We start from the raw sequence: 27638 nt of genomic DNA on the forward strand, positions 1-27638 counted from the left end.
ACTACTCAGAAATAAAATCAATAGATACATGCAACAATATGGATGACTCTCAATTATGTTAAAGTGAAAGAAGCTAGACAAAGTATATAATGCATCATTTATATAGAATTCTAGTAAAAGCAAACTAATCTCCAGCGACAGAAAACAGATCAGTGGCTGCCTTGGAATGCAGAAGGCAGGAGGGAGGGATCACAGGGGGGCATGAGGAAACTTGTGGGTGATGAATATGTTCATTATCTTGATTAAAGTGATGGCTTCACAGGTATGTACATATGTCAAAACTTACACTGTACACTTTAAATGTGTAGTTTATTGATGTCAATTCCACTTCAAAAAGCTGTTAAAAATGGAATATAGTATTTATAAAATATGTGTAGATTATAAACAATAACAGAAGAGAACACTCCCTGTATCCACCACCCAGTTTGAAAAAATGTTACCATTTTTTTTTAATAAAATATTTTTTAAAATAATTTCTGTGTTTCCCGACCACCCTAAAGTCCAGGCTTTCTTGCTAAAAGCAGGTGAATGTTTGAAATGATTTCCTGAATATTTTAGGTTCCCAAACAATATTCTAGGGATTATTTTTATCTAAATCACCTGAGTAATGTAGTAATTGGAACAATTTGAAGTTGAAACTTGTCCTTTAATAGATGGACAGCCCAAAAGAGTGACTGAAAAATAACCTATTGTTGAGTTAGGAAAATCTGAGAGCCTCAGCCCAGAATGCAAAAGCGGGAATTCTTGTTAACTGTGGCCAAACAGGCATGCCCTTTCACCTCCTTTTTTAAAAAAATGGGGCGAGAGGAGGGAGAGTGGGAGGAGAGCACCTTGCAATAAAAGGAACTTGGCGGCAGCAGTCTCCTGGGATGGCTTAACCAGGCTCCACCCATAGATTCGATTTTCCTTTCAAAGGTCATTGGAGCATCCCAACAGGGTGTGAGTGCACCTTGTGTATAAAACTCCAGCAGCCAACTGGCAACTGGTCTCTGAGCCTACAGAAGGGAAAGCAGGAATCGCCTTGGAATAAGGGATTGCAATTAAATTTCCTTCTAAGGAAAAGCTTGGGACCTTCTCATTTTGCTTCATGAAAATTATGCTATGAGTTAGCTTTTGCCAAATGTCTATTAAATGGGTGAAATGAGCCTCTTCACCCACGATTTGACTTCAGCTGCATCTTTCCTGTACAGCCAGTTCTTCCCCTGAGGCTGACTGACCTTGGAGTGTGGCCAGAAACCTACCGCCTGCAATTAGAGTCAGATCTCTAACCACTGTTTTTTTTTCTCTTCTGAGTGATGGCGCTTACCATCTTTATCCTCCGGCTGGCTGTCTGCATCCTGGCATCTCCCATGTACCTGCTGAATCTTCTGGGTTTGTGGAGCTGGATATGCCAACAATGGTTCCCCTACTTCTTGATGAAGTTCTCTGTGATATACAATGAACAGATGGCGAGCAAGAAGCGGGAGCTCTTCAGTAACGTGAAGGACTTTGTGGGCCCCTCTGGGGAGCTCTCCCTGCTGGAGGTAGGCTGTGGCACCGGGACCAACTTCAAGTTCTATCCGCCTGGAAGCAGGGTGACCTGTATTGACCCGAATCCCAACTTTGAGAAGTTCTTGATCAAGAGCGTTGCTGAGAACCGACACCTGCAGTTTGAGCGCTTCGTGGTGGCTGCCGGGGAGAACATGCACCAAGTGGCTGACGGCTCCATGGATGTGGTGGTGTGCACCCTGGTCCTGTGCTCCGTGAAGAACCAGGAGCAGATCCTCCAGGAGGTGCGCAGAGTGCTGAGGCCGGTGAGTGAGGGGGTGTCAGGAGGACTGTTTAGGACCAACCACAATCCCCAAGGGCAGTCCTGTCAATTTCAGGTGGATCAAACACTTTAATATAAAAGTGAAACTACTAGAGAAGACACTGCTGAATTTTTAAAAATCTTAGAGTGGGAAAGAAGCTATAAAGGGAAAGATCGATAAATCTGAATACATAAAACTGTAAAACTTATGCAGAAAAAAGAGGTGCTATAAGAAAGTTAAAATACAAAACAAACTTGGAAAAAGTATTTGTCAGGGATGATAGACAAAGGGTTAGCTTCCTTCATATTAAAAGACATTATAGATCGATAAGGTTTTTAAATCAATAAGAAATAAGGATTGTTTAAGTCAGTAGGATTATTTGAATCAATGAGAAAAATGGGCAGAGCCGCAACAGAAATATAAATAAATAGCCTATTATAAAAATGCTCAACCTTACTTGCAATTAAAGAACCTAGTAAAGCAATATAACATTTTTACTTATTACATTATTAGAGACTTTTAAGGAAAATATGGTATTAGGTGGGCCTGGGAGAATGAAAACCTCCACATCCACTGGAGGAAGTGCCCTCTTGGGAGGGCAATTTGATAATATCAAAATTGTGAGTGCATATACTCTCTTATCGAGGTTAGGAATATATCCTATAACAAGTGTGCACAAATTCATCCATATACAAAGATATTCATTACAATATTTATAAGAGCACAAATTGGAAATAAGTAAACATCCATCAAAAGGAGGCTGTTCAAGTAAATTGTCACATTACATAAAGGAATTCTGTTAATAAGAATAAGGAAGTTATATACCTTGATATGAAAATATCTCCAAGAGATAATGTTAAATTTAAAAAAGCAATTGAAGAATAGAATATTACATAGAGTAACAGCCCATTTGTATGAGGGGGGCTTAAGAGGATACCTATGTATGTATATATGTTAATGGAAATGGCAGACAAGAAACTATTAACAGTGGTTACCTCCTGGGAATGGGATTGAATGTGAGGCAAGAATTACTTTTCATTTTATACCTTGTATAGTTCTGTGATTGTTTTTCTTTCTTTTTTTTTTTATTTTTTTATTTTTTTTATTTTTTGAAGGGTAGTTGACGCACAGTATTACATTACATTAGTTTCAAGTGTACAACACAGTGGTAGAACATTTATATACATAATTCTAGGTTCCAGCTATCACCCTACCAAGCTGTTACAATATCTTGACTATATTCCTTATGCTATACATTACATCCCGGTTACTTATTTATTTTACCATTGGAAGTCTGTCCTTTTTTTTTTTTTTTTTTTTTTTTTGTGAGGGCATCTCTCATATTTATTGATCAGATGGTTGTTAACGACAATAAAATTCTGTATAGGGGAGTCAATGCTCAATGCACAATCATTAATCCACCCCAAGCCTAATTTTCATCAGTCTCCAATCTTCTGAGGCATAACAAACAAGTTCTTACATGGAGAACAAATTCTTACATAATGAATAAGTTACATAGTGAACAGTACAAGGGCCGTCATCACAGAAACTTTCAGTTTTGCTGATGCATTATGAACTATAAACAGTCAGTTCAAATATGAATACTCATTTGGTTTTTATACTTGATTTATATGTGGATACCACATTTCTCTCTTTATTATTATTATTTTTAATAAAATGCTGAAGTGGTAGGTAGATACAAGATAAAGGTAGAAAACATAGTTTAGTGTTGTAAGAGAGCAAATGTAGATGATCAGGTGTGTGCCTGTAGACTATGTGTTAATCCAAGCTAGACCAGGGCAATAAAACATCCACGTATGCAGAAGATTTCTCTCGGAACAGGGGGGGTGAGGTTCTAAGCCTCACCTCTGTTGATCCCCAATTTCTCACCTGATGGCCCCCCTGCGACTGTGCCTGTCTTAGGTTGTTCCTCCCTTGAGGAATCTTACCTGTCTCTGGCTAACCAGTCATCTTCCGGGGCCATACAGGGAAATGTAAAGTTGGTAAGTGAGAGAGAAGCCTTATTGTTTGAAAAGGTTAGCTTTTTACTTCTTTGCATATTAATGCCCTGTGGCTTCTATGCCCAGCATTTGTCTTGAGGATTGTTTTTCTTTTTACAATTTTCTGTATTTTCTAAATTTTCTAAAGTAAACATATTGGTGGGGCAGTGCTACCAGCCTCTGGAGCCAGACCACCCAGGTTCAAAACCTGATTCTGACATTTTTCAGGCTGTGTGACCTTGGACAAGTTGTTTATTTTCTATGTGGTTTAGTTTCCTCATCTGTAAAAACAGGAATGATAATAATACTTACCAAATAAATTTAGTGTGAGTATTCAGTGAATTAGTGGATAGCAGCTTGCATGCAGTAACTACTTTAAGTATTCGCTATTCCTATGTATTACTTCTACCATCAGATAATACGTTTACTTGCTTTAGAATGTCAGCTTTGTATAACATTTGACAGAAGATGAAACTATGGATTAAAATGGTGTCTCAGTAAAGTTTTAGTTTATCTATGTCTTCTCATAAAGTTAGCCTCTGGGGCCAATGATATCTGACACTAATCATCTTATAAATTTGTTTTTCCAAAGCTAAAATCCTTGAAATGTTTTTTTTTTTTCTTTCTCAGGGAGGGGCTTTTTATTTCATGGAGCATGTAGCAGCCAAGTGTTCAACCTGGAATTACTTCTGGCAGCAGGTCCTGGATCCTGCCTGGAACCTTCTGTTTGATGGGTGCAGCCTGACCAGAGAGAGCCAGAAGGCCCTGGAGCGGGCGGGCTTCTCCAAGCTGCAGCTGCAGCACCTACAGGCCCCTCTGTCCTGGCAGCTGATACGCCCTCACATCTGCGGATATGCTGTGAGATAGTGTGAGTGGGGAGCAGAGAGCTGAATGAGTTGAATATTTTAAGGTTTCAGTTTTACACTTAAAATAATAGCTGGGAGAAGGGAGACTTTTCTTAGTTCATCCCTAAAAGTTTATGTTGTTCTATTTAGCCTTTTTTATTGTCTCCCAAAGAATCTCAAACAAAATGAAAAAAACAGCTTTGAACTCCCCCTTGAAAGGAAACAGTGGGCTTTCATAATTGAAGTCTACCATTATCCCCAAACCTTAGTTTATTCAGTGACTTCAAAATTTTTCCAACTATCTTATCTAAATTGTTATTCACAGATTTTAATCTCACCCCCTCTTTGAGAGCTTGGCATTAACAAGCAGTTAAATCACTTGAAAGAAAACTTTGAAAATGGAGACGTAAAAAGACCTTAATACTTCAGAACTGAGTAAGGGAATACTAACTAGTTGAAAATCCAAATCTAAATAGCACAGATTTTCCGAAAAAGAAATCTGAATCTATCTGCTGTCTTAGTATCACTGGGCTGGCTTTCAAAATAACATAGGAGAATGCCACACCCCGGCCTGCCCAGCTTTGTTGTGTCTTTCATTACATATTCCACCAAAGTTTGTTTTCCTGCATTCTGGTCTTCAGTTTTTAAGATGAAGATTGTACTTGGCACTTTAGCATATCCTAACATATCTGAGGCAGTTAAGGTTCTTGGGTTCATTCCCCTCATTATCTAGCATATACTTTGCTGACTGTAGTAAATTGCAGGAAAAGAAAGGTTTCACTGTAATTAAGAAAGCCTTGCATATTAGGTATGCTAGGTAAGAGCCCCTAAACACCAGGCAGACTGTGAGTCTGTAAAGAAGTAGACAAGTATTTTTTGGTTTATTCTGATCAAATTTCCATTCCTGTTCCAAGATGATTTCTTTGTTCCTTGCAATCATGGGAAACTCTGAAAATCACCACAAGTACTTTGAGAATGAGGTTTAGGTTGGTCAGTCAGAGGGTTCCAGAATATTTTCAGCAGCAGTTTGTAGTATTTTAATAAGTTTAGTATATTTTCTAAGATGAATTTGCAAAGATACTATTTTAAACATCAAATCAATAAAGTCATATGCATTTTAGGAATGAAAAAAAATGGTTTTTATATCTTTGCTTTCTTGGTTTCATTTTTCTTATTGTCCCTGGGAGGGCTTTCCTTCATTGTGGAAAATTAAGCTTTTTGAACACAAAGATTTTTCTTTCTACAGTCAGGTAACTAAACACAGCTAGTAGATTTTGGAAAACACAATTTTGGAAGGATCAGAAAGGGTTTTGGAAAGTTCAAGTTCAAAGACCCCTTTTGTGAAATCCATAGAGCAAAAAGGAAACTTACTATTCTCTCTTGAACATGAAAATAGTAACTGTTATGGTGAGTTAGGATCTTTATCTAAGGCCTTCTGAGCTATAGAACATGAATCCCCTCCCTCTACAGCCTCCCCAAAGTAGGAACCTCCTCCATCTATCCACCTTGCTACTGGGTAGGTCAGTCTAGTGAGGGAGAAATATGAAAAGCCTTAACATGGTGAAATGTCTGGGCATGTTGGAAATAAATACCAAAGCACAAAGCACATTCCTATCAATTCGTCTCATCTAAGTGGTGTGGGAAATGTCATCCTCACTTCCTATAGACAAAACTGAGGTTCAGAGAAGTAAATAAATGAACTTTCTTAACGTTGCATAAGTTACTGAGCAAGTCTTAGGAGCCCTAATTCCCCAAACCACAAACCTGGCTCGACAATCATCACTGCCGCATCACCTTCTCACTGCTTTCTCCCCCACACCCAGAAAATACAGGTTTATGCTCATTCCAAGAGCCTGTGAAAGTGACCTAAGCCTATGCAAAATGGAAACTGAAAAAGGGCGAAATACATCCAATGCGTTTAAGGTCCTGTGTTGGTTAGCATCCTTCGATTGCAAATGACAGAACTCCGAACCCAAAAAGGCTAAAGTAGGAAAAGGACTTTACTGACTCAAATTAGTGAGAAGCATAGGGGCAGAAATCCTTGGGCACACAGCTTGGGCAGGACTCGGATAATGTTATCAGGAGCCAGACAGTGTCTAGGGACACATCTGCCTTTCTCTCTGTTCTCAGCATCCAGTGGTGAGTCTGCGGTAATTGTGCCCATCTTCATGCTTCCAGGGCCTAAAGCCTGCTGGAAAGATCAAATCTTCTCTTGCAAAAACTCCAACTAAAGTTCTGGATTGAATCTCAGTTGGCTCTTATTGGCAATACTGGGTCACAGGCCAATCCCTGAACCAATTACAATGTTCCGATGAAACCGATTATGCTGCTTGGCTCAAGTACAGGTCACGGTGCTTCATCCCTGGGGCCAAGCACACCCTGACCACATGTACTGTGACAAGGAGAGCTGCATGACCTCCAAACAAAAACGGCCTGTGACTGGGGTGGACGCTGGGAAGGCACACAACAAATGACAATTATAAGTACACCGCCGCACTGTGATCACACCCTTTCTGCCTGCCTTTCGTAGATCACACAGCACCGGGCTTTGAACACTGGCTTCCCAGGGGATAGCTGCACACAGTGGGGAAATGCAGAGGCAGAACCACGGTGGCTTGGGTGTCAACGTGACCTAGGTCAAGTCCTGGCTGTGTCATTCACCCACCGTGTGACCTTGGGCAAGTTACTTCTGAATGAATCACTTTCCTCAGCTGTTAAGGGGGATAATATCTATCTAAAGGGTTACTGTGAGGAGTCAATAAATGAAGAACTTGGTAACTTAATAAATGTGGGACTTCATTCAGCAAATATGTGTTGAGTGCCTCCTGCATACTCTCCTCTTGGTGCTTGGCTGAGAGCCCTGAATAAGCCAGCCTTGGTCCCTGCTCTCACGTGAAAAATGCTACCTGTGAGGGGGAGGGGCAGGGCGCCAGGAGAACGGAGTCTCACCTAGGGGGAGGACCAGAGGCTTCCTTGAGGAAGTGACATCTGAGCTGAATTCCAGAGAATGAATGTATTATTTCAGCCTAATGGAACAGCTTGTGCCACAGACAAGTAAAAGCAAGAAATACAGTATGTGAACGTAACTGCAAGCAAGGAAGCAGAGCGCTGGCCAAGAGCCTGAGGGGCCGATCTGGCGATGGCTATTACCATCAACTTTATCCTAATTTTATTAAGACCCTGAGCCCATGAGCCCAACACTTTCTTATATCTATGTTTTAAAAGATTCTGTTTCTAAATTCTAATATTCGAATTGTTTTTCCTGAATGCCTACATATTTCATACTTGAATAGAAAGTGAAGCAAACATTGCATAATAGTACCTTTTGTACTCTTGACCCTCGCATAAGTCTTTTCCTTTGGTATTGCTTTATGAAACAGAATCAACATAACTAAAAATCCAATTCCTGTTAATCTAAGGCAACTGAGAGTATAATGAATCAAGCAGACTAATGTCAACAAAAGCAAAAAATATAACTGCTCAGTAAATGTCACTTTACTTATCTCAATATTTAAAACTAAGAGCCTTCAGGCTACATTAAGAATAATTAGAATTCTCTAAACCAGGGAATGGCCAGAGAATTGAGGCAGAGGTCATGTTATACTAAAGGCACATGAAATGAACACAGAATAGCCAATGTTCCCATTTTCTACCTTAGTTTAAAAAAAAAGGTAATATACTGATCAAGCAAGGTATTATTTTGTTTTTAAGAGACTATTTGGAACCTGTAGAGAACTACATGGGAACAGGGAAAATTACCCTTCAAAACTTACCATTCCAAAAGTAAACATCTGTCACATGCACTAAGGTTCAGCCTTCTCAGTCTTTAAAACGTGTCTGGCACTGATGACACCCTTCTGCAGAGATCCTTATACTCCATCACTCTGAGCCAGCGACTGCCAGTTTAGACAGAGTAGGGTGAGGGCCTCCGGGAGAAGCAAAACAGAATAATTATGGTCAATGAAACAATGTGCAGAGAAGCTCCTACCGAAACTCTCCATGTTAAACATTAAGCAAAGTCAGAATCCCACAAATTATTTAGGAGAGAAATACCAAATTAGGAGTACAGGCAATTTTCAGTGGGATTGGTTAAAACAAAAAAGGCAGCATTCAGGCTGGGACCAATAATAACTAAACACCCAGTTAAACCTAAAGATACGAACCCCTAGACAACACCCAATCACGGACTCTCTTGTCCCCTCCTGGTGTGCACCAGGAGCTCTGTCCTCTCACCTTATCTTTAAATAAAAGCCTCTCCCTTGCTTTCCAACTTGAGTGTTTCCAAAGTTCATTCTTCGACTCCACGAACAAGAACCCCGGCATCAACTCGGTAGTTAATAATAAAGATTTGTTTATTACATGCCTTCCTTACACCAGGCACTACTTTACACAGTTCATATAGTATACAAATCTCTAGAAGGCAGGTAGAAGTGTCTGCAAATGACAATGAGAAAGCAGACCAATGGATATTCAGTCACGTGCCAAAAGCCACACAGTGAGTGGCCACACTAGTGTTCCCAGTGTTGATCTGACTCTGAAGCCCACGCATCCCCACAACACTGTTACACTTCTCAAGGTCTTCTGGATCCAAGTCCCTGTAATTTTTTCTCCTCCTTCCTCGACCACTTCACTGTGAATGGTCCCCTAAGACTCATTTGGCCCATGTTCAATCCCTTGAGCCTTTCTTAGAGGTCCTTTCTAAGGTCATGAACCATTGCCTGTGTGCAAAAGATTCCTAAAACTCACACTTTTGCCATCTCTTTGATATTTAGAATTTAGCATATCAAAACCAGAATTCACGGTGTCCTTCCCTAAATAAACAATACTTTCCAACTTCCTCAATACCTATGAGTACTTCCCAAGGACCAAAGTGATGCCCTTCTAGAAAGTATTCACTGGCTGTCTCAAGAAGCTTCATCTCTGAGAAATCTCGTAGCACTAATAGCCACTGGTGTAATTTTACATCACCAGTCTCTTCTTCCTTTCTTCGACATGGCAAACACAGTGCTTACTGCATAGCAGGTGCACAAAAAGTATTTACTGATTAATTCATCAAGTCCTGACTCTTCTACCTACCTTTCAACTGTGCCTTCTACTGCACTTCCATGGCCAACATCTTAGTCTGAAAACGAATGCCTGGATGACATATATAGATGGAGTTAGGATGGCTGGAATGACACACCATTTATGTAGGAACTTGCATTACTGCACAATTCAAGGGTATGAAAGAAAAGTAGCTCTAAGGTGGGTATGGATATTACATCTGGATATAGTCAACACCCTTTTTGCAACTGATTTAACCTTCTTTGCCCTCCTTCATCCAATTCACCCCACTCACAAAGCATGGAAAAATAAAAGCTCAACTTTTGGTACAACAATATCAACTTTTGATATTGGTACAAAGAAGTGGCTTCCTAGGCAGCACCAGTAACAGATCCAATCATAGGAGAAAATGCTTCAAACTGGTTTCCATGTTTTACCACCCCTGTTTTCATGCTCATAATTTTCAGAACAGTCTAATCTGGCTATTCCCACAACTCGACCTTATGAAGGAACCAACTCAGCATAAGGCTGAATTTATCCTCAGCTCTGCATTTAGGGCCATCTGTCAGCTGACACCTCAACACTTTTCCCAGCTTTGTGGTCCAGTAGAAAAATTAAGAAGTTTGGAGTCAGAATGTTTGAATCCAGATCTCATCATTGCATCTTAATAATATTTTATCCACTTCATATAAAGGATAGTACCACCTTATCTCCCAGGAATCTTGTGAGGATGAAATGAGATCAATGCAAAGGGCACTCTGTAAATTATAAAATTCTCTTTAAAAAACCAAAAGCTGCAACATTAAAATAAATCTATATTTATTTATAAGTATAAATGATGCCATATACCAAATTATTTTCCAAATGCCTTGCCCATCTGTCCAAACTTAGTGGAAGGAAACAAAGGAGAAAGTGAACACTATTAATCAATAGTTAACCTGCCAGCCCAAAGCTTTACTATTGTGCTTTTATTTTCTTCCTTGCATACTTTGGGTAGGAGCGCTTCTGGCATCCTGAGTAAAAGTTTTTATAAGGAACATTTGCCTTCTGCTTACACAGCATTTGGACGACAGGTATTTATGAAAATGTGAGAATTAGATGAAAATGCTACCACCCAATCCGTTCCTACTTAAGTTTTATGGGGGTCCTAAGTGACTCCAGAATCTGATGAAAGGAATAGATCTTCTCCCTAGAAAAAATGCTCCTACATATAAACACCATTTCTGGAGGAAAGCAGATATGCCACACACCTGTCCAAGCATACTGTCATACCTCCAAAGCACCACACATGAAATTTAAACTATTAAGCCTCATTCTTGAAACACAGCCTCCTAGCCTTTTCCTCTTCCACAAAACTGGTTCTTCCACCTCCACGGCCTCCACCCCACCTTGGTCTGTCTCTGGTTACCAAAGACTCTGACTCCCTTCTCCAACCAGGCTCCGCGATGGAGCAAATCAACCCACCATCACTCCCCTATCTGTGCCTCCTTTTCCTATTTTTGAAGACAATATTTTGTCTGTATTCTTTCTGACAAAAAAAATTATTAAAAAATATTTAATAGGCTTATTTTTCACAGAGGTATGGTTAGAAATTCTGAAACTACTTTTGTGTACTCTAGAATTAAGTAAATAAATAAATATCCTGAGGACAATGGGAGCTAGGTCTCTCACAGAGAAAGGAATCACAACTATGAAAAGGGTAAGAGTAGAACTGAGTTCAAATTGGAGGTACTACTGTGAACTCACAGTCTTAGTAGAAATAGATATAGACTTAGAATATAAATAGATATAGACTTAGAATATAAATAGATATAGACTTAGAATATAAATCCTGTCTGCCCAGAGGGCCTAGAAGTAAAAAACACTCCAGTAACAATGAGCATCTCTAGTGCCCAGAACTTGGTTACTAAAAACTGCTCTCCACCGAAATGAATCAGAACTCCTTGGAGAAATGGCTGATTTCACGGCTGGAGGAGAAAAAGTACAAGTTCAACCTGAACAACTTGTTATGCCAGGACATAAAGGAGTGTTTGAAGCATGATGGGGTCAAGAGGACCAGCTTGAAGGGGGCTCCCACCAACTCAATCTGGGACTATCTGACCATCAAAATAAATAATTATAGTAATGGATTATAAGCCACTGAATAGAAATGCATGAGTGCAAAATAATATAAATAAATAAGTGAATAATTAAATAGGGAAGAAGGGCAAACAACTCCTTCTACTACAGTGCCAACTGAAAAATATAAAAGGAATGGTGGATTTAGAAAACTACCATCTGGCAAACATAATATTGATTCAGGCAAGGATCATCAATGGATGGATTAAAGTCTGATAAATAACAGCTTATTTGTATAATATTACAGTATCTCCTCATAAAATGCTTATTAATTATAAAAGGAAAAAACAGTAACTTTACAGTGGAGAAATTAGCAGACACCACCTAATCCAAGTGATCAAAGCAGCAGCAGGGTGCAAAAGCCGACTCACACCAACTCAGACAAGGCACATCTCTTCCCAGTTTTATGTTCAGCTTGAAACCTACCAGGGTGGAAGTACTCACACCATGGAAATCAGCAAATTTTATAAATCAGGACTTTTTTTGCCCCAGGAGGACTAATTGTTAGACATTTATCAGCATAATATTGGATCAAAGTTACTACCACCAAACCAGCTAACTTAACATGCCTACTGATATTACACACCAAGAAGAACACAACATCACTTTTATGGTATCCTGCCCAAAATGCATAACCTCAATCTAATGTTGAGAATGCATCAGAAAAACACTAAATTGAGAGACATCCTACAAGTAACTGGCCTTGCATTAGCAAACATCAGAGTCATGAAAGACAGAAGATGATTGTGATAGTTTATTTTACATGTCAGCTGGGCTAACGGATGCCCAGATAGCTGGTGAAACATTATTTCTGGGTGTGTCTGTACAGGTGTTTCTGAAAGAGATTAGCATTTGAATTGGCAGACTAAATAAAGAGCGCCCTCACCAATACAGGTGAGCATCATACAATCTATTAAGGGCCTAAACAGAACAAAAATGTAGAAGAAAGGTAAATTTGCTCTCTGCCTGAGCTGGAATATTCATTTTCTCCTGCCCACAGACTTCAACTACCCTGATTGTCAGGACTTTGGGACAGAAATTTACACCATTGCCAGCTTGCAGATCACAGGACTTCTTGGCCCCCATAATAGTGTGAGCCAATTCCTATAATAAATCTTATACATATGTCATGGGGGTATGCATATGTCTGATTAGATATGCTTATATGTACATATATCTTTAGGCTCAGTTTCTCTTGATAACCTTAACTAATGCAACCCCTAAGGAAATGTTCCAAATTAAAGACAATTAAAGAGATTTGTGAACCAAATGTAATATGTAACCCTGATTGGATCCTAGACCAGAAAAAAAGGTGTTATTTTCTTTGCTATTAAGGACATTATAGGGAAGACTGGTGAAAGATGAATAAAATATTTAGATTATGGTAATATAGGCATGTTAATTTCCTGATTTTAATCACTGTACTGTGGCTATGTAAGAGAGTGCCCCAAATGCATACAAAAATATACAGGAGTAAAGTCACATTAGTACGTAACTTTCTCTCAGATGGTTCACATGGAGGAAAAGAATCATATCTAGAGAGAAACAGTAAAACAAATGAGGCTAAACGTTAACAAAGGGGAATCCAGGTGTCAGACATATAGTTCTTTGTGTTATTTTGGGAACTTTTCTGTAAATCCTAAATTATTTAAAAATTAAAAGCTATTAAGAAAAAAACGCAAATGCTACCTGGTCCTCTGCCCTCATGCTCCGGCCTTTGTGGCTGCAGGTGGAAGGAGGCAGTGAGCCGGGACTTCTTAAGGGGCCCAAGGCTGCTTCGTACAACAGAAGCTAAAGCTGCGTCCGCTTCCCACCCGCCCCAGGACCCACAGTAGCGTCAAGGTGCACACAGGTGTCTGGCAGCGGCTCGCTCAGCACGACCCTTCCTGTCCTCAGATCGGCCCAGGGCGCAGTTACTTCACGACTTCCTTGCAGGGCGCACGTGCAGTTCAAGGATCTGTATGAGCTGCAGGTGCCGAGGCCTCATGGCCCCGTGACCCCCGGCAGGCTCCTCACTTGACCAGGCTCGCAGTAGCTCAGCCCCAGATCCCCACTGCAGTTGGTGCCCCTTGGCAAGCACATATTCCTACAAGACAAGAATCTTGGCCTCAGATGGCCAACCATCACTCACAAATCCAGTGTGTAACTCTGAGCCCACTTCCCTCTCAATCTGGGGCCCTGGAGTCGGATAGCAGGATTCCCAGCCACAGAGGGGAGTTGGGAGCTCCCCTGTGAAGGCAGAATTAAGTTAAGGCTTCTTCAACTGCTTTAATGTTGCCTTAATGTTGTCTCTGAAGGCAAAATGTATGTGGTCCAGGCGCTGCCAGTGAGTTTCCAACAAGGCTGTGGAAACCTTGGCCAATACGAGCTGGCCACTCCCCCTAGGGTGTGTGTTTCTGGGCTTTCCCATTATCAATTAGTTGGAAATTGCACGTAGATGTGTCCTGACCTTACAGAGCCTGTTTCTGATCTTCAGCTTCCGGCTCAAGGGACACCAGGAGACAGACTAACAGCTAATGGGATACACCAAAGGTACTGTGCTTCTGCCACTTAACGGGGTTACGTTTTCTGACCAAAGTTGATTCATAGGATGAAACCATCATATTTGAATTTTGGGGTGCAAATAGTGGGTTGCACAGATAACAGACTGAGGTGCTGCTAAAATGCATTGATTGTGATTACAGTTGCTCTTGCAAGTTTCTTCATTCATCCTGTGTAAACAAGGAGTATTATTCCCATTGTCTAATACAGCACCTGGTCCATGGCAGGTGCTTGGTAAATCTCAATGCCTTTATAATGCCCTGCACATTCTGCAGAATTGAAGTGATTGTTCTCCCATCACCTGTAAATCTGAAAGTATTTTTGTCTGTGTTGGCACTTCCATCATTCTTTAAAATTAAATTGTGTAGAAGAAAATGTGTTCTTAACTGCTTATGGATGGAGTTCTGAGGTTCACAAAGATCTCAAATGCTGAGCAGTGAAAGGAAACTGAATAATATAATTATGATCTGTGTTTTTACTCTGTATTCATGGATATCATTACCTCTCTTTATATATTTTTCTTTTACATCCCTCCAAACAAAATGAAAGGATTCCATAATGAAAAGGGTGAAGGAAAGATGACTGTTAATTTCAGCTGAGCAGACAGGCATGTCAAGCAAATGCAGACAGAAGACATAATCAGGAGTATACTGGGAGACGGTAAACAGATTATTTTTAATGATTTACAGCAACCACATTTATCTCCTACTCAGAGTAGAGAGAAAAATGTCTTCAGATAACCAGTGGTCAGCAAATGAGGATGAAGGCCAATTATCCCGACTCATCAGGAAATCTAGGGACTCCCCCTTTGTCCCTGTAGGTAAGTACAAGCCTTGACTGGATACTGGAAAACTGTAGTAACACAATGCCCATATCCAGTGTGAATGCACTGAAATGTTTTATATAACTGCATGTTTTCAGATAATTAAAGTTAACCCCCTCTAAGCATGAGTTAAACTTTCAGAATAGTTTCTAGTATATGGTAAATTGCCAATAAATGGTAGCTATTATTATTATGAAGCATCAAATTTTATTCTACTTAATCCATTTTCATTAAAGGCCTATCAAAAATTATTAGTTCCCAGCCAATCTAAATGCAGTTGTCTGGACTTCAACTTCCCTGTGACGACTCAGCACCGTCAGTTTATTATACTGAAAGTCTGTTAGGGACTATTGAGATGTGTATGTCTCTTTGTCCTTTAAGCAACTCCAACCTTTAACTTCTTGTGTCTGATGTTAGATTTTTCTGTTTCTTCCATTACTGTTGGGTACCATCAAAAACTTCTGCTTCTAGAGTTCTGTGGTAACAAAAGCTAGACACACAAGCTTAAAAGCACTGTGAATCAACTCAGGGTAAAGAAGCTCTGAGTGAAGGCCTAGGCCTACCTACCTGCCATTGAGAGCATGAGCTTTGTGGTGCTCATACCCAGTGGCCCTGCTTGCAGGCTTCCTCATGTGTTCCAGATGTTAAGGTTGATGGTTAAGTAAACTAAGAAAGTGGTATTATAATTAGACTTAGAGTCTTAGCCTCATTATTCTTACCTAACATGTATTTACTAAGTTTACATTCAAATAAATACCATATGTATGTGGATTTTAAAAAACCCACAAAATCCAAAAAGGAAAGAAAAAAACAACAAAATCCAATATTATATTTCAAGATCTAAGCTTTCTTGTTCTCTTTTGGGTGGTCAAGCTGCCCTAATCATTATTAATCATTATTACTGTGTACTGCAGCCAGGTCTCTTTCTTGTGTTTATTTTGTCTGGAAACTATTAAAATAACTTATTTAAATGAGACTTACATATGTTTGTGATTAATTCCATAAAACCTTCTAAACAGGTATAAGTCATATGTTTCCATTAAGTGTCACTGCAACTTCGTAAGCATCATTATCGATATATCAAAAAGAATCAAAATTTAACTTAATAGTTACTAACTAGTTACTCCTATGGTTGAAGTTTTACCTAATGTGATTAAAACTTATAAAGGCACCCACAGAAAATGAAAGCAAAGAATTTTATAGTGATTTATTCATCTTAATATTTTAACTAGAAAAACAATTCAAGAACTCAATGCCCCCTGAACAGATCACTCTCAGAGATTAATCCTGTGCCTGTTGTAAGTTAAATTATTTTGCCAGAGACATTTAGATTGATTAAAGGAGAAAGATAAAAGTGTTTCCAGCTAACTGAATAAATTCAATTATATACAAACTACAAAGACACTATATGGAAAACAGAAAGGTTCAGACTTTAATCTCAAAAAGAAACAAAACCAATTTAAGTCATAACAGAGCCTTGATTTGATAAGGGAAGAGAGCCAAGTTTCTGTTAGAAAAATAAACGATAAAATTTGTATATATGTTATTGAATACTTTGTGTAGCTATTGTTATTTTAACAATACTATATTTCCTGCTGCAGGATGCAGTATCCTATGCAGATAAATTACAAAATATTTTTGTCATTTTAAATGACTTACATCATTATAACCTATTTATCTTGTTTAAAATTACCTTATGATCACTGTTAAGGTCTGTGCTGTATTTTATACATACAGATGATCCCTGAACTACACAGGATCTAGGGAGTCAATCCCCCATGCAGTTGAAAATCCACATATAACTTTTGATCCCCAAATTTTGTTTTTAAGTAATTATGGCAATTTTTCCTCTGTTTGGACTATTTAGATTGTTTAGTTTTTCCACATACATAGTGTAGCCATAAACACTTTTGTGTGAACTCGACTTTTGTTTTGCTCGTTTCTAGAGTATAAATTTCCAGGGCAGGAAGCATGTTCAGTTTTATACCACTAATATATGACTGGAGCTCTTTCCAGAACGATTTGGCTAAACTTTAAGAGCTTTCAGCGTTATACCTAGTTCTCAATGTGCCTATCATCACTTTATTGTTACTTGTTTTTTGCTGTTTTTATGTTTGTTGTTTTTATTTCAATTTCATTTATTGCTAATCAGCCCATAAGACATACATATAAATGTGATTATTTACTGATTCTTATTTCCATTTATTAAATGGATCCTGTGAGAATATATTATCACCCACCCAGAGACACACATGTGCCAACAGTTAATCAAAACTTACTATCCTATATAAATATCAATTGCACTTCTATATGCTAACAAACATATAGACACTGAAATTAAAAACATGGCACCATTTACAATCACTCCAAAGAAAATGAAATGCTTAGGTATATGCTTAACGTGTACAGAATCTGTATGCCAAAAATTACAAAGTGCTAATTGAAGAACTCAAAGACCTAAATAAATGTAGACACTATTGTGTTAATGGATTACAAGACTCAATATATAGTAAAGATGTCAGTTCTCCCCAAATTGGTCTATAGGTTTAGTGTAATTCCTCCCAAAATCCCAGCAAGGTGTTTTGTAGACATAGACAAGCTTATTCTAAAATGCATATGGAAAACACAAGTCTTAGCATGACTAAACAATCTTTTTTTTTAAAGGATAAAGTGGGAAGAATCACCCACCTGATAGTAAATCTTATTATGTATACATAGCTACAGTAATCAAGACACTGCAGTATTGATGGAGGGTTAGAAGCACAGATCAATAGGCTAGAAGAGAGAACCCAAAAACAGACCCACACTTTTATTATGCAAAAGTTTTCTATATTCTTATGTCAAACATAGCATTCTGTCCTTGTCATGTTCTCTTAAAGACTACCTTACCCTCTGTTAGATGTTACAAATATGCTATTCTATATTCTCATTTTTGTTATTTTTGCTCTGTTTTACATTTATTTTCACTTGTCTATAATTTTTTTTTATCGGGTCTGGTGTGAGATACAAATCCAAGTTAGTTCTCTATACCAGTAAATTATACTAATAGTATTTATTAAATAATTACCCCTTTATCTGTTATTTTGGTTATTTTGATTTATAATGGATTAAGTTCTCTGTGTTTTAAATCTCTTCCCAGAATCCTTCCTATTAAATTTGATCAGTTTCGTTTTAGAGACAATTACATAGGATCTTGATCATCACAGCAGTACATTCACCCCTTGACATTTGCAGGGAAAACAGAAATATGTATGTGGCCTTCTGGAGTTTTCTAGAATCACAGTTCTCCCCAGAGTCACATACTTCTTGTGCAAAATATTCATTCATACCTTTTCACCTCTCATTAAAGTTTAATGTCTCATTTTTAAAGATGATTGGAGTTTTATCACTTTACCAGATTTGTTCCTTATTTCACAACAAGTAGAGAGGAGTAAAGCCAAACAAACACTCAAAAGCTATGGCTACTGGGTTGTTTGGTTGGTTTGCTCACTGGTTAATGACTTACTCTAGATAAAAGCCTGGCAGCATGCCCAATTCGAAATCACACCTCAAATAAATTAGCATTTGCTAGACAAGTTACTACACTATAGGGTTCAGGTTTTCCTGGGAAGAGCCAAAACTGAAAATATTGAATCCATGAATGTGAAGGGTCCATTTTTAAATTTGGTGGATCAAAGCCAGCACGGTTCTCTTTAAAGTATTCTTCAGTATCTTTCCTACTTATCTTCCAAGTACTGATCCTTTGAACAGTCTTTTATTCAGTTCTCTCAGCTCTTGGAATTCTCGCCTATTACTTGTATAACCCCTGCTCTTTTAATTCACAGGGATAGCAGGCTTTATGACTGTGGTGTCCTATGGGCTTTACAAGTTAAAGTACAAAAAAGATAAGAAAATGTCAATTCATCTTATCCACATGAGAGTTGCTGCCCAAGGATTTGTTGTAGGAGCTGTGACTCTAGGTAACCTGCTTGATTTGTATCTTGTGTTCAGCTTTGAGAGTACTTTTATTTATTTTATTCATTCATATTAGAAGATGAATATTGTATCAAGATGATATAATGGAGGAGGAATGCTAAGACACTGATCTTCACTTGGTTGAGTCTGCTGCTATATAGGCTTAATTTCTTAGTATTTTAAACAGTAAACAAAAGGTACAAACTTCCAGTTAAAAAATAAATAAGTCTGAGGATATAATAACAGCATGGTGACTAGTTAATAATACAGTATATAGTACTGCATATTTTAAAGTTGCTAAGAAAGTAGATTTTAAAAGTTCTCATCACAAGAAAAAAAAATTCTGTAATTATGTATGATGGTGGATGTAAACGAGACTTATTGTGGTTATCCCACAATATGTACAAATACTAAATCATTATGTTGTATACCTGAAATGAATATAATGTTGTATCTCAATTATACCTCATTAAAAAAAAAAGAACAAACTAGGTTACAGGTTCTGTTATCCTCTATAGTGAAAGGAGTAGGGAATAGTTCATACCCTATATAACTCAGCTAAAAGCAGTGGTTATAGATCCCAGCCTTTATCAGCTAGGAGCACAAGTCATAGTTCCTAGGCTATTTGAACAGTAGATATAATTATTAAAGTAATTTAACTGGGAAGAAAACATTTTTAGAGCTCACAAGTCTCAATATCCTTATTTTCCTTTTATTCCAAGTTCAAGTAATAGGCAAAACTTTTTTTAAGTCTATAAATTAGGCAATACTTACATAATCAAATCCAAAGAAGAGGTGTCAAATTATCAGTTAAATCAGGTTATATCAACAGCTTAATCAGATAGTTCTCACAAGTTGACTTTGGGACCTAAACCATCCAGTTTTTGTGGGGCCTATATCAATAAGAACAAGTCACAATGTTCTTAGCCCGCTTCCTGGTGTGTAGAATAGAATTAGCCTAAGAATAGGTCTATGATTATGGAATGATGGGTGAGGGGCTGGCATACAGGAAGTTATGTGGTAATTATAACATTACTATGGGTTGTGGTACATGAGTCTTGAACAAAATACAACACGAAACTTTACTACAAAGTTACTGTGCTCATTTTTAAATCATTCAGCAAACATTTATTGAGCACTTGCTATGTGCAAGGCACTGTGCTGATCTAGAGATACAGAGATAAGACTCAGCCCCTGCCCTCAAATACTTTAGTGTTCTTAGGGAGAGAGACCAAGAACAGAAGACAATATAAAACCTCAGGTACTATGATAGAGGTAGCCCAGGTTGGTATGGAAGCACAGGCCCAAATAGAGGCTGTGAACAACAGGGCTGAGGGTCCAGATGAGGCTTCTCTAGGGATGAAACCATGTGGTGAGCCAAGAATGTAGAGGATTTCACTAGGCAGAGAAGTGGGACTCTAGACATAGGAAAAAACAGGCAGAAATAAATGGAGTGTTAGTGGAACTCTACATAGCTTGGTATGGGAAGTGCATCAATCAGTGTTTGATGAAAGAAGCAGAACTACTAGTACTAACAGAAAATAAAAGGTTTACTATAGGCTTTTGGGCTTATGTACTTGTGAGGCTTTTGTTTATATATCAGGAGATGATGGGGCCCAAAGAAGGCAGGGCATGAAATTAGAAAGAAAACAGATGTAAAGTGGTAGAAGCAAGAAAAACCTAGAACCTGCAAGGATGAACTAGAACACAGGATGGGCTGGAACCCTTGTGGATTTCTTACCGTCTCTAAGACTCCAAATTCAATGATGGCAGTGACATAGAAAAAGCAGATATCCTTCATCCTGGAGCTAAACATGGACCTGGCCAAGAAGTCAGCGAAGGGGAAGGAGGAAATTCAGCAGGACCCACAGTAATTGTACTCCTGACTGCTTCCCCATGCTGACAAGGTGGGTCAGCAGATGAGTACAAAAATGCTCCAGGCATAAAGAGAATTTGGCCGCTGCTTCACTTCTGCCTTCTAGTCTCTAGTACAATAATTTGGAAAATGTCTCTAGTACAATAATTTGGAATAGAAGGAAAAGTATTATGGAAAATGTAATTACACTTTAGCTAAGTTGACACAATCCATCACTGTCCACCCCTTGTCAACTTGGCATCCATATACACCTCTTTTAATAACTTTAAAGTAGAGACATTGGCAAAAATCAACCACCCCTTGCATAACCAGAAACATGTTAATTCTCTCCTAAAAGAGGATACAAAACCCCTTTATCCATCTTTGGGTGATGTTGATTTATCTTTGAGCTGAGTCACTTTCTCCTTTGACATCCTGTGACTTAAAGTTGGAGGAATACAGTTAACTACTATTAACACTTCTTATTTTAGATCATAGGTAAATGAAAGTGGCAAATATAAAAGAAATTGGTTAATGTCTACACAAGTATATTCATATCAAAATAAGGAAGAAATACTCAGAACTATCAGTCTGTCTTTCTGCAACTGGTCAAATGGTCATGACTGGTATTATAACTATGCTCTTCTATCAGCCATTTCCTATTCCAGTTGCCTTTAGCAAGCACCTTGGTTATTTGCCTGGTGAGGTAACCCAAACCTTCAATCCGAGATGGTCTGGGTCATTAGTCAGCCTGCCTGTACTAAGTGTAGTTTTCCACTGTTTTTAATCACAAGACATGGGTGTACTAAAGAATCCCCCAAAAGGCATTATTTGTTGTGGGCTGTTCTGTGTATTAGAGGATGTTCAACAGCATCCCTGGCGTCTACCCGTGAGATGCCAATAGAACTCACCCACTCCCACGGTAACCAAAAACGTCTCCAGATACTGTCAGATTTCCCTCGGAAACAAAACTGCCCCAGTAAAGAAGAATCACTGCTCTGTCACAGAATACACTGAGGAGGTTCTGCAAATTCAACTTCATTTAGTGGAGATTACCTTTGGTCCAAGTTTTAGTCATTCTCAGACAGTGATGGAAGGACTGTTTCTACTGGCAAAGGAGTCTCAGTAAAATATTGAGGGCCAAGGAGCCAGTTTCACTGAAATCTGCCCATATGTTCCCATCCCAGTTTTCAGGATCCACTACTTCCAAAGCAATGCCCTAACTTTAAGATAAGGAACTTTGTGAGGTTGGGAATTTTGGGTTGTGATCAGCTACTCACAGGATTAGTTCCCATATATGTTTTTAAAAAATATCAGCCTCATGGCTAAGGAGTTAAGAGTGTCTTTTAGAAAATCATAAAGCTTTCAGTTCCCTCACAGGACCTTGAACTAGGAATTAAAAGCCCTGAGCCCATCATTTTGTTCGCCCAAGTTCTCCAGCACACTTAGAAGTAACCAACCTTACTACACCCCTTATCTCCAGTAAATGTTCTATGGCAGTAAACACCTGATCACCAAAAGCCTTGCTTTTTAGTATAGGCATCTGACCTAAGAATAATCTACAGGCGATAGTTTTAAGCCATAGACTGCAAGCATCATCTTTGCTTCTGAAAAAAGTGGCCATTAATATCTTTAATCAGACCAGGGAATCAATTCCAGATAACCCAGAACCAATGCAGAGAACCACATGGTTATGTTCCTCCAGAAGCTTCCAATACCAAATTCTCTATCAGGGTTTAACCAGAGAAGCAAAACTACTAGTAGTGATACGTAAAAAGGGATTACAGAGATATGACTGTAAGCAATTTGGGGAGCTGTTTAAACAGTCCACGTTGGGCTTTTGCTTATGTTTCCAATGCTGAGGCCTATGTGTCTACTTGGCTGATCCTGATTTGTATACTTTATAACAAAACTTGTAAGTATAGCACTTTCCTGAGTTCTGTTAGTAGTTCTAGTGAAATATCAAATGGGAACCCCTGAATTTGTAGCCAGTTGGTTAGAAGTGGGTGACCTGGGAACCCCAAATAGCTAGTGAATGAAGTAAGGGCAGTCTGTTCAGGAACCATGTCCTTAAAACTTGTGACATCTGGTGTGAGCTCCAGGTGGTCAGCAGCAGTGTTGAATTGTATTGCAGTATACCAGGTGGTGTCAAAACAGGTATTTATTTAAAGAAACAATATATAAAGCAGAGCCCGTTGCACATCATAAGCGCTCATTAAATTGTCAGCTATTGTTCTGTCCTTTGCACTCATTGTTCAAACATGCTGCAAGGCAGCAGCTGAGGAAAAATAACCTGGAACCTGCAAGGATGGGCAGGAAATCACAAAGACAAGTAGGTGGAAGCTTGAGTCAGTCTCTTACTGATTCCAGCTTAGATCACAGCGTGACCTACAGGAGAAGCTGGCACCCTTTATCAGGAGCCACAGGAGCTAAAGGAGACGATTCAGAAAGAGCTGAAGGATTTACGGGTTTACGGGCTGGGCTACTGCCCCAAGAACAGTGAGGTGGGAGCAGATGAACACCACCATACGCAAGCTGTAACAGCACCTGCTGCCCCGCCCCAAGCCTTCCACATGCACGGAGAATCTGGCAGCTGCTGCTTCAACTTGGACCTTCAAATCTCAAGCAAAATGTCTCTTAGGAGCCAAGAACAATGCAGAGAACGGAATTCTGGAAAACATAGTTACAATTTAGCTAAAATGATATAAACAAATCCACAATAGATATATATGGCTGTAAACTGAGGAGTAACTAGATTAACTGAGCCAGTGAGGGTTTTAAACAGGGAAGTAACATAGAATTGCAGTTTAGAATTATGCCTGCTTTATAAAAGGATCAAAAACAGGCAATATGAAACTGTTTGCTTAGGGATACAGATGGTCACACTATAAAGACAAGGAAGAAAACTAATGTCATAAAACTCAGTGCCAGAAAGGGAAACCTGGGAACCTTCTAGGATGCCTGCAGTATTCTATTTCTTGACCCATAATTACATGTGTTTGCTTTACTGCTCTTTATTAATCTGGTCATTTACATTTTATGTACTATTTTCCATGTATATCATATTCCCCATGAAAAAAAATGTTGAGAGGAAAAAGAAAATGATTAGAGATGATTTGCAAAGGAGGGGAGAAAATAAAGACCGAGAAGCCAATTAGATGAGGAATTGGATCTAAAGGCAGGAACGGTGGAAATAGGAGATATATTCTAGAAATACTGAAAACTCAGCAACTATGATTGGGAAAAGTAAAGAAGGAGGAATCAAGGATGATTCCTAGGTTGGCTTGGGCAAACAGGTGAGAGGTGTGCCTTTCACTAACATAAAGAACAAAGAAAAAAGAACAGGTATGGTGGAACAATGAGTGCAAAGGACAGAACAATAGCTGACAATTTAATGAGCGCTTATGATGTGCAACGGGCTCTGCTTTATATATTGTTTCTTTAAATAAATACCTGTTTTGACACCACCTGGTATACTGCAATACAATTCAACACTGCTGCTGACCACCTGGAGCTCACACCAGATGTCACAAGTTTTAAGGACATGGTTCCTGAACAGACTGCCCTTACTTCATTCACTAGCTATTTGGGGTTCCCAGGTCACCCACTTCTAACCAACTGGCTACAAATTCAGGGGTTCCCATTTGATATTTCACTAGAACTACTAACAGAACTCAGGAAAGTGCTATACTTACAAGTTTTGTTATAAAGTATACAAATCAGGATCAGCCAAGTAGACACATAGGGTAGGCCTGGGAGGGTCCCCAACTCAAAGCTTCTATGCCCTCTCACAGGAATCAGGGCATGTCACCCTCCCAGCACATCAGTGTGTTTACCAAGAAACTTCACTGAGCTTCAGTGTCCCGAGTTTTTACTGGGGCTTCATAGGTAGGTATGATGAATGAATTGGATCATTGGCCATGTGACTAAACTGAATCTCTAGTACTACTCTCCTCACTAAAGGTCTAGGAAGCCTCTAATCACATGGCTGGTCTTTCTGACATGACTAACCACATTCTGAAACTAGATAGGAGCCCACCAAGGTCCACCTCTTAAGCTTAAATTCAGGTATGAGCCAAAGGGCTCATGAGAAACAAAGACACTCCTCTTAGTTGGGAAATTTCAAGCATTTTAGAAGCTCTTAGCCAGGAACTCCAGATAAAAACCAGTCTTTATTAAACAACAATACCCTATGAGGATAGGTACTGTTATTATCTCATTTTACAAATAAGGAAAAGGAGGCATAGAGAAGTTACTTGTTCACAGTCACATGGGCAATCTACTCCAGAGCCTGAACTCTTAATTTTAAATTATACTAAGATGCCTATAGCAGTCATCTCTAAATTAAAGTACTCATACCCTAGGAGATATATAAGGAGATCTATGGGGAAAGAAAATATTTTTATCTTAAAAACAAAAAACGATTTCTAATATGTACATAGACTGACCATCATACATTTACCTTGTTTATAAATAAATGTACATTTTGAGGGGCACAGTCAACATATTTACTTATGCACAATTTAAAAGTTTGGAGACCACCTACCTATAGGACCTACCTATAGGCTATGGACATGTCACATTACAATTCATAGTATAATGAATATATGGGTCTCATACTCAGAAGAGAGATCTAACTTGCTTATGAGTGAAGCAACAGGTGTGAATTAGGTGAGAAACAGTTGAGATCAGAACTCCAGGAAACACCAACATTTAAGAGGTAGGCAAGAGGTGAGAATTTTTTGTGTGTCAATTAAGCACAAGAGGTGAGTCCTATGATTCTAAATCTGAGAATTTTTTTCCATAGATACCACGATTCAAATTTAAAATTTTCTGCCTTGAATGCATCTATTAGTTTAGTACTATTTAACTGGAAAATCATGCAGACATCTAACTTTGCTGTCATTAGCTGAGATAACTTGCTGATCCTTTATCCTCTGTGCACTCTGACATTAAGAAAAGCAGAAGCAGAAAGTCAGAAAGCAGATGAAGTAAAGGATTTAGTTTAAATGATCTACTAGATAGTTGACACCTTGATAATTAATATGAACAGGTATGAACACTTTGGGTTTGAACAGCTTTGGGTATGAACATTTACTGACATCCCTGGAATTCACTGAAAGAGCTCCTCTATTCCCCAGGCTACTTCCTCCTTTCTGCATAGCCCTAGGACCTCATCCCTGGAGGGAGATATACGTCCATCTCAGCTGCCTAAACTCATAGCTAAGTCATCCACTAGACTGTAAATCCCAAAAAGCAGGGATTGAATCCATTCACCTTTTCCTTGGATACTGAGCACAAGTAAGCACTGAATAGATATTTGCTAAATTGAGGTGCCTGTTATTTTTATCTTAATATTAGCCAAATCTTCCCACTTACCTTTTTCACCAATTTTTTTAAAAATCCAAACTTTAGGGTGTCATGGTAATATAAATTCAGATTTAGACTGATCTTAAATGGCTCTCACTGTTTTTTTTCTGGAGCCATTTGTATGATCCAAGCCAAAAATTGGTAAGATGAAAGGAGTTTGTTTGCTTGTTTTTACATTGTGGGCTGTAGTTTTGGAAAATATAAGTGGAAGAAATTCAGTGTTTGTTTCCTATGGATACTCTATTGATATACATCTCTTTATTCCTAGGTGTTCTCTGTTCTATGTATAAGGATTACGTTAGGCCTCGATTCTTCAATGTGTTCAAAAAATGAAGCTGCATACAAGAAAAAAAAGAAGGCTTCTGAAAACATTTATATAAAGAATGAATTTTCAATATGTAGCAAATTATACTGCAGAAGTATCAGACAGAATTCTCATAGCCTTGTATAGTATAGTCTGTTGTTTAAGAAGTTGATTTCTAAATCAACAATCATAAATAGTCAAATCAAAAAATATCCTTGTCAATATCTTTCATAACCTAGGACATGACTGTTTGACTTTTTAAATGTTTATTTTCTAGTTAGTGGCAGAAAATAATCCATATTATGCCAAGCCACTATGAAAATTAGGAGTTATATAGTGGCTACAGAAAATTTTTCTATATCCATATTAAATATGATATTCTAAGTCATTGCCTAATTCTGCCCAAATAAGACCTTCATAAACTTCTTTTTAGAAGGGGCAACAATTACATCAGAGAATGATCATACTACTTAAGTTTGGTTCACCATTGTGTACCTCACTCTTACATAGAAATTTGACTATTTTACCACAAACATAAATGTCTAAACATTTGAATATCTTTGTATTTATTTTTATACTTCTTGAAACCATTTCTAGAAGTACAAGGTAAATTGCTAAAAAAAAAAATCAATCCCTTTGACACTGTTTGGGTGGAAGGATTTGGTCCAGACATGCTACTGCTAATCTGGCATGACACTGTAGAAAACAAAAGAAACCAAAATAACATTAAATGTTAAGTATGCCTGTGGCCTCCAACTCCTCTGTAACTGCCCAAGGTTCTCAAAAATTAGTTTTGTTGTAGTCCTAACTGTTGCGACTCAGATTTACCGCCTAAAACTCTAAGCCTGGGAAAGAAAACAAAAACAAAGTATTCACTAAGATAAAATGAAGAATACACTGCAAGATGATTTGTGATGGTTTTTCCCTTGATGTTTTCCGTAATGAAGGGTTACTCTGACAAGAAGGTGAGGTCTAATACTTAGGGAAGGAAAGAT

General features: G+C 38.5%; 1 protein-coding gene across 2 annotated transcripts; it reads left to right on the forward strand.

The window, feature by feature from the left end:
* The first annotated feature begins 292 nt into the window (after positions 1 to 292).
* TMT1A (thiol methyltransferase 1A) lies at positions 293 to 26767 on the forward strand. Of its 2 annotated transcripts, XM_057486607.1 has the most exons (4): positions 293 to 1793; positions 15058 to 15157; positions 18985 to 19119; positions 26608 to 26767. In XM_057486607.1, the coding sequence occupies exons 1-4, from the start codon at positions 1296 to 1298 to the stop codon at positions 26670 to 26672; spliced, it is 798 nt and encodes a 265-aa protein (XP_057342590.1). In that variant the 5' UTR covers positions 293 to 1295; the 3' UTR covers positions 26673 to 26767. The 2 variants fall into 2 exon arrangements, with proteins under 2 accessions (XP_057342590.1, XP_036732861.2); XM_036876966.2 differs by lacking the exons at positions 15058 to 15157; positions 18985 to 19119; positions 26608 to 26767 and adding an exon at positions 4421 to 5769 and having other exon boundaries at positions 931 to 1793.
* The last annotated feature ends 871 nt before the right edge of the window (positions 26768 to 27638 follow it).

The sequence above is a fragment of the Manis pentadactyla genome, chromosome 10, assembly GCF_030020395.1.
Source record: "Manis pentadactyla isolate mManPen7 chromosome 10, mManPen7.hap1, whole genome shotgun sequence".
In the NCBI taxonomy this organism is placed as follows: Eukaryota; Metazoa; Chordata; class Mammalia; order Pholidota; family Manidae; genus Manis; species Manis pentadactyla.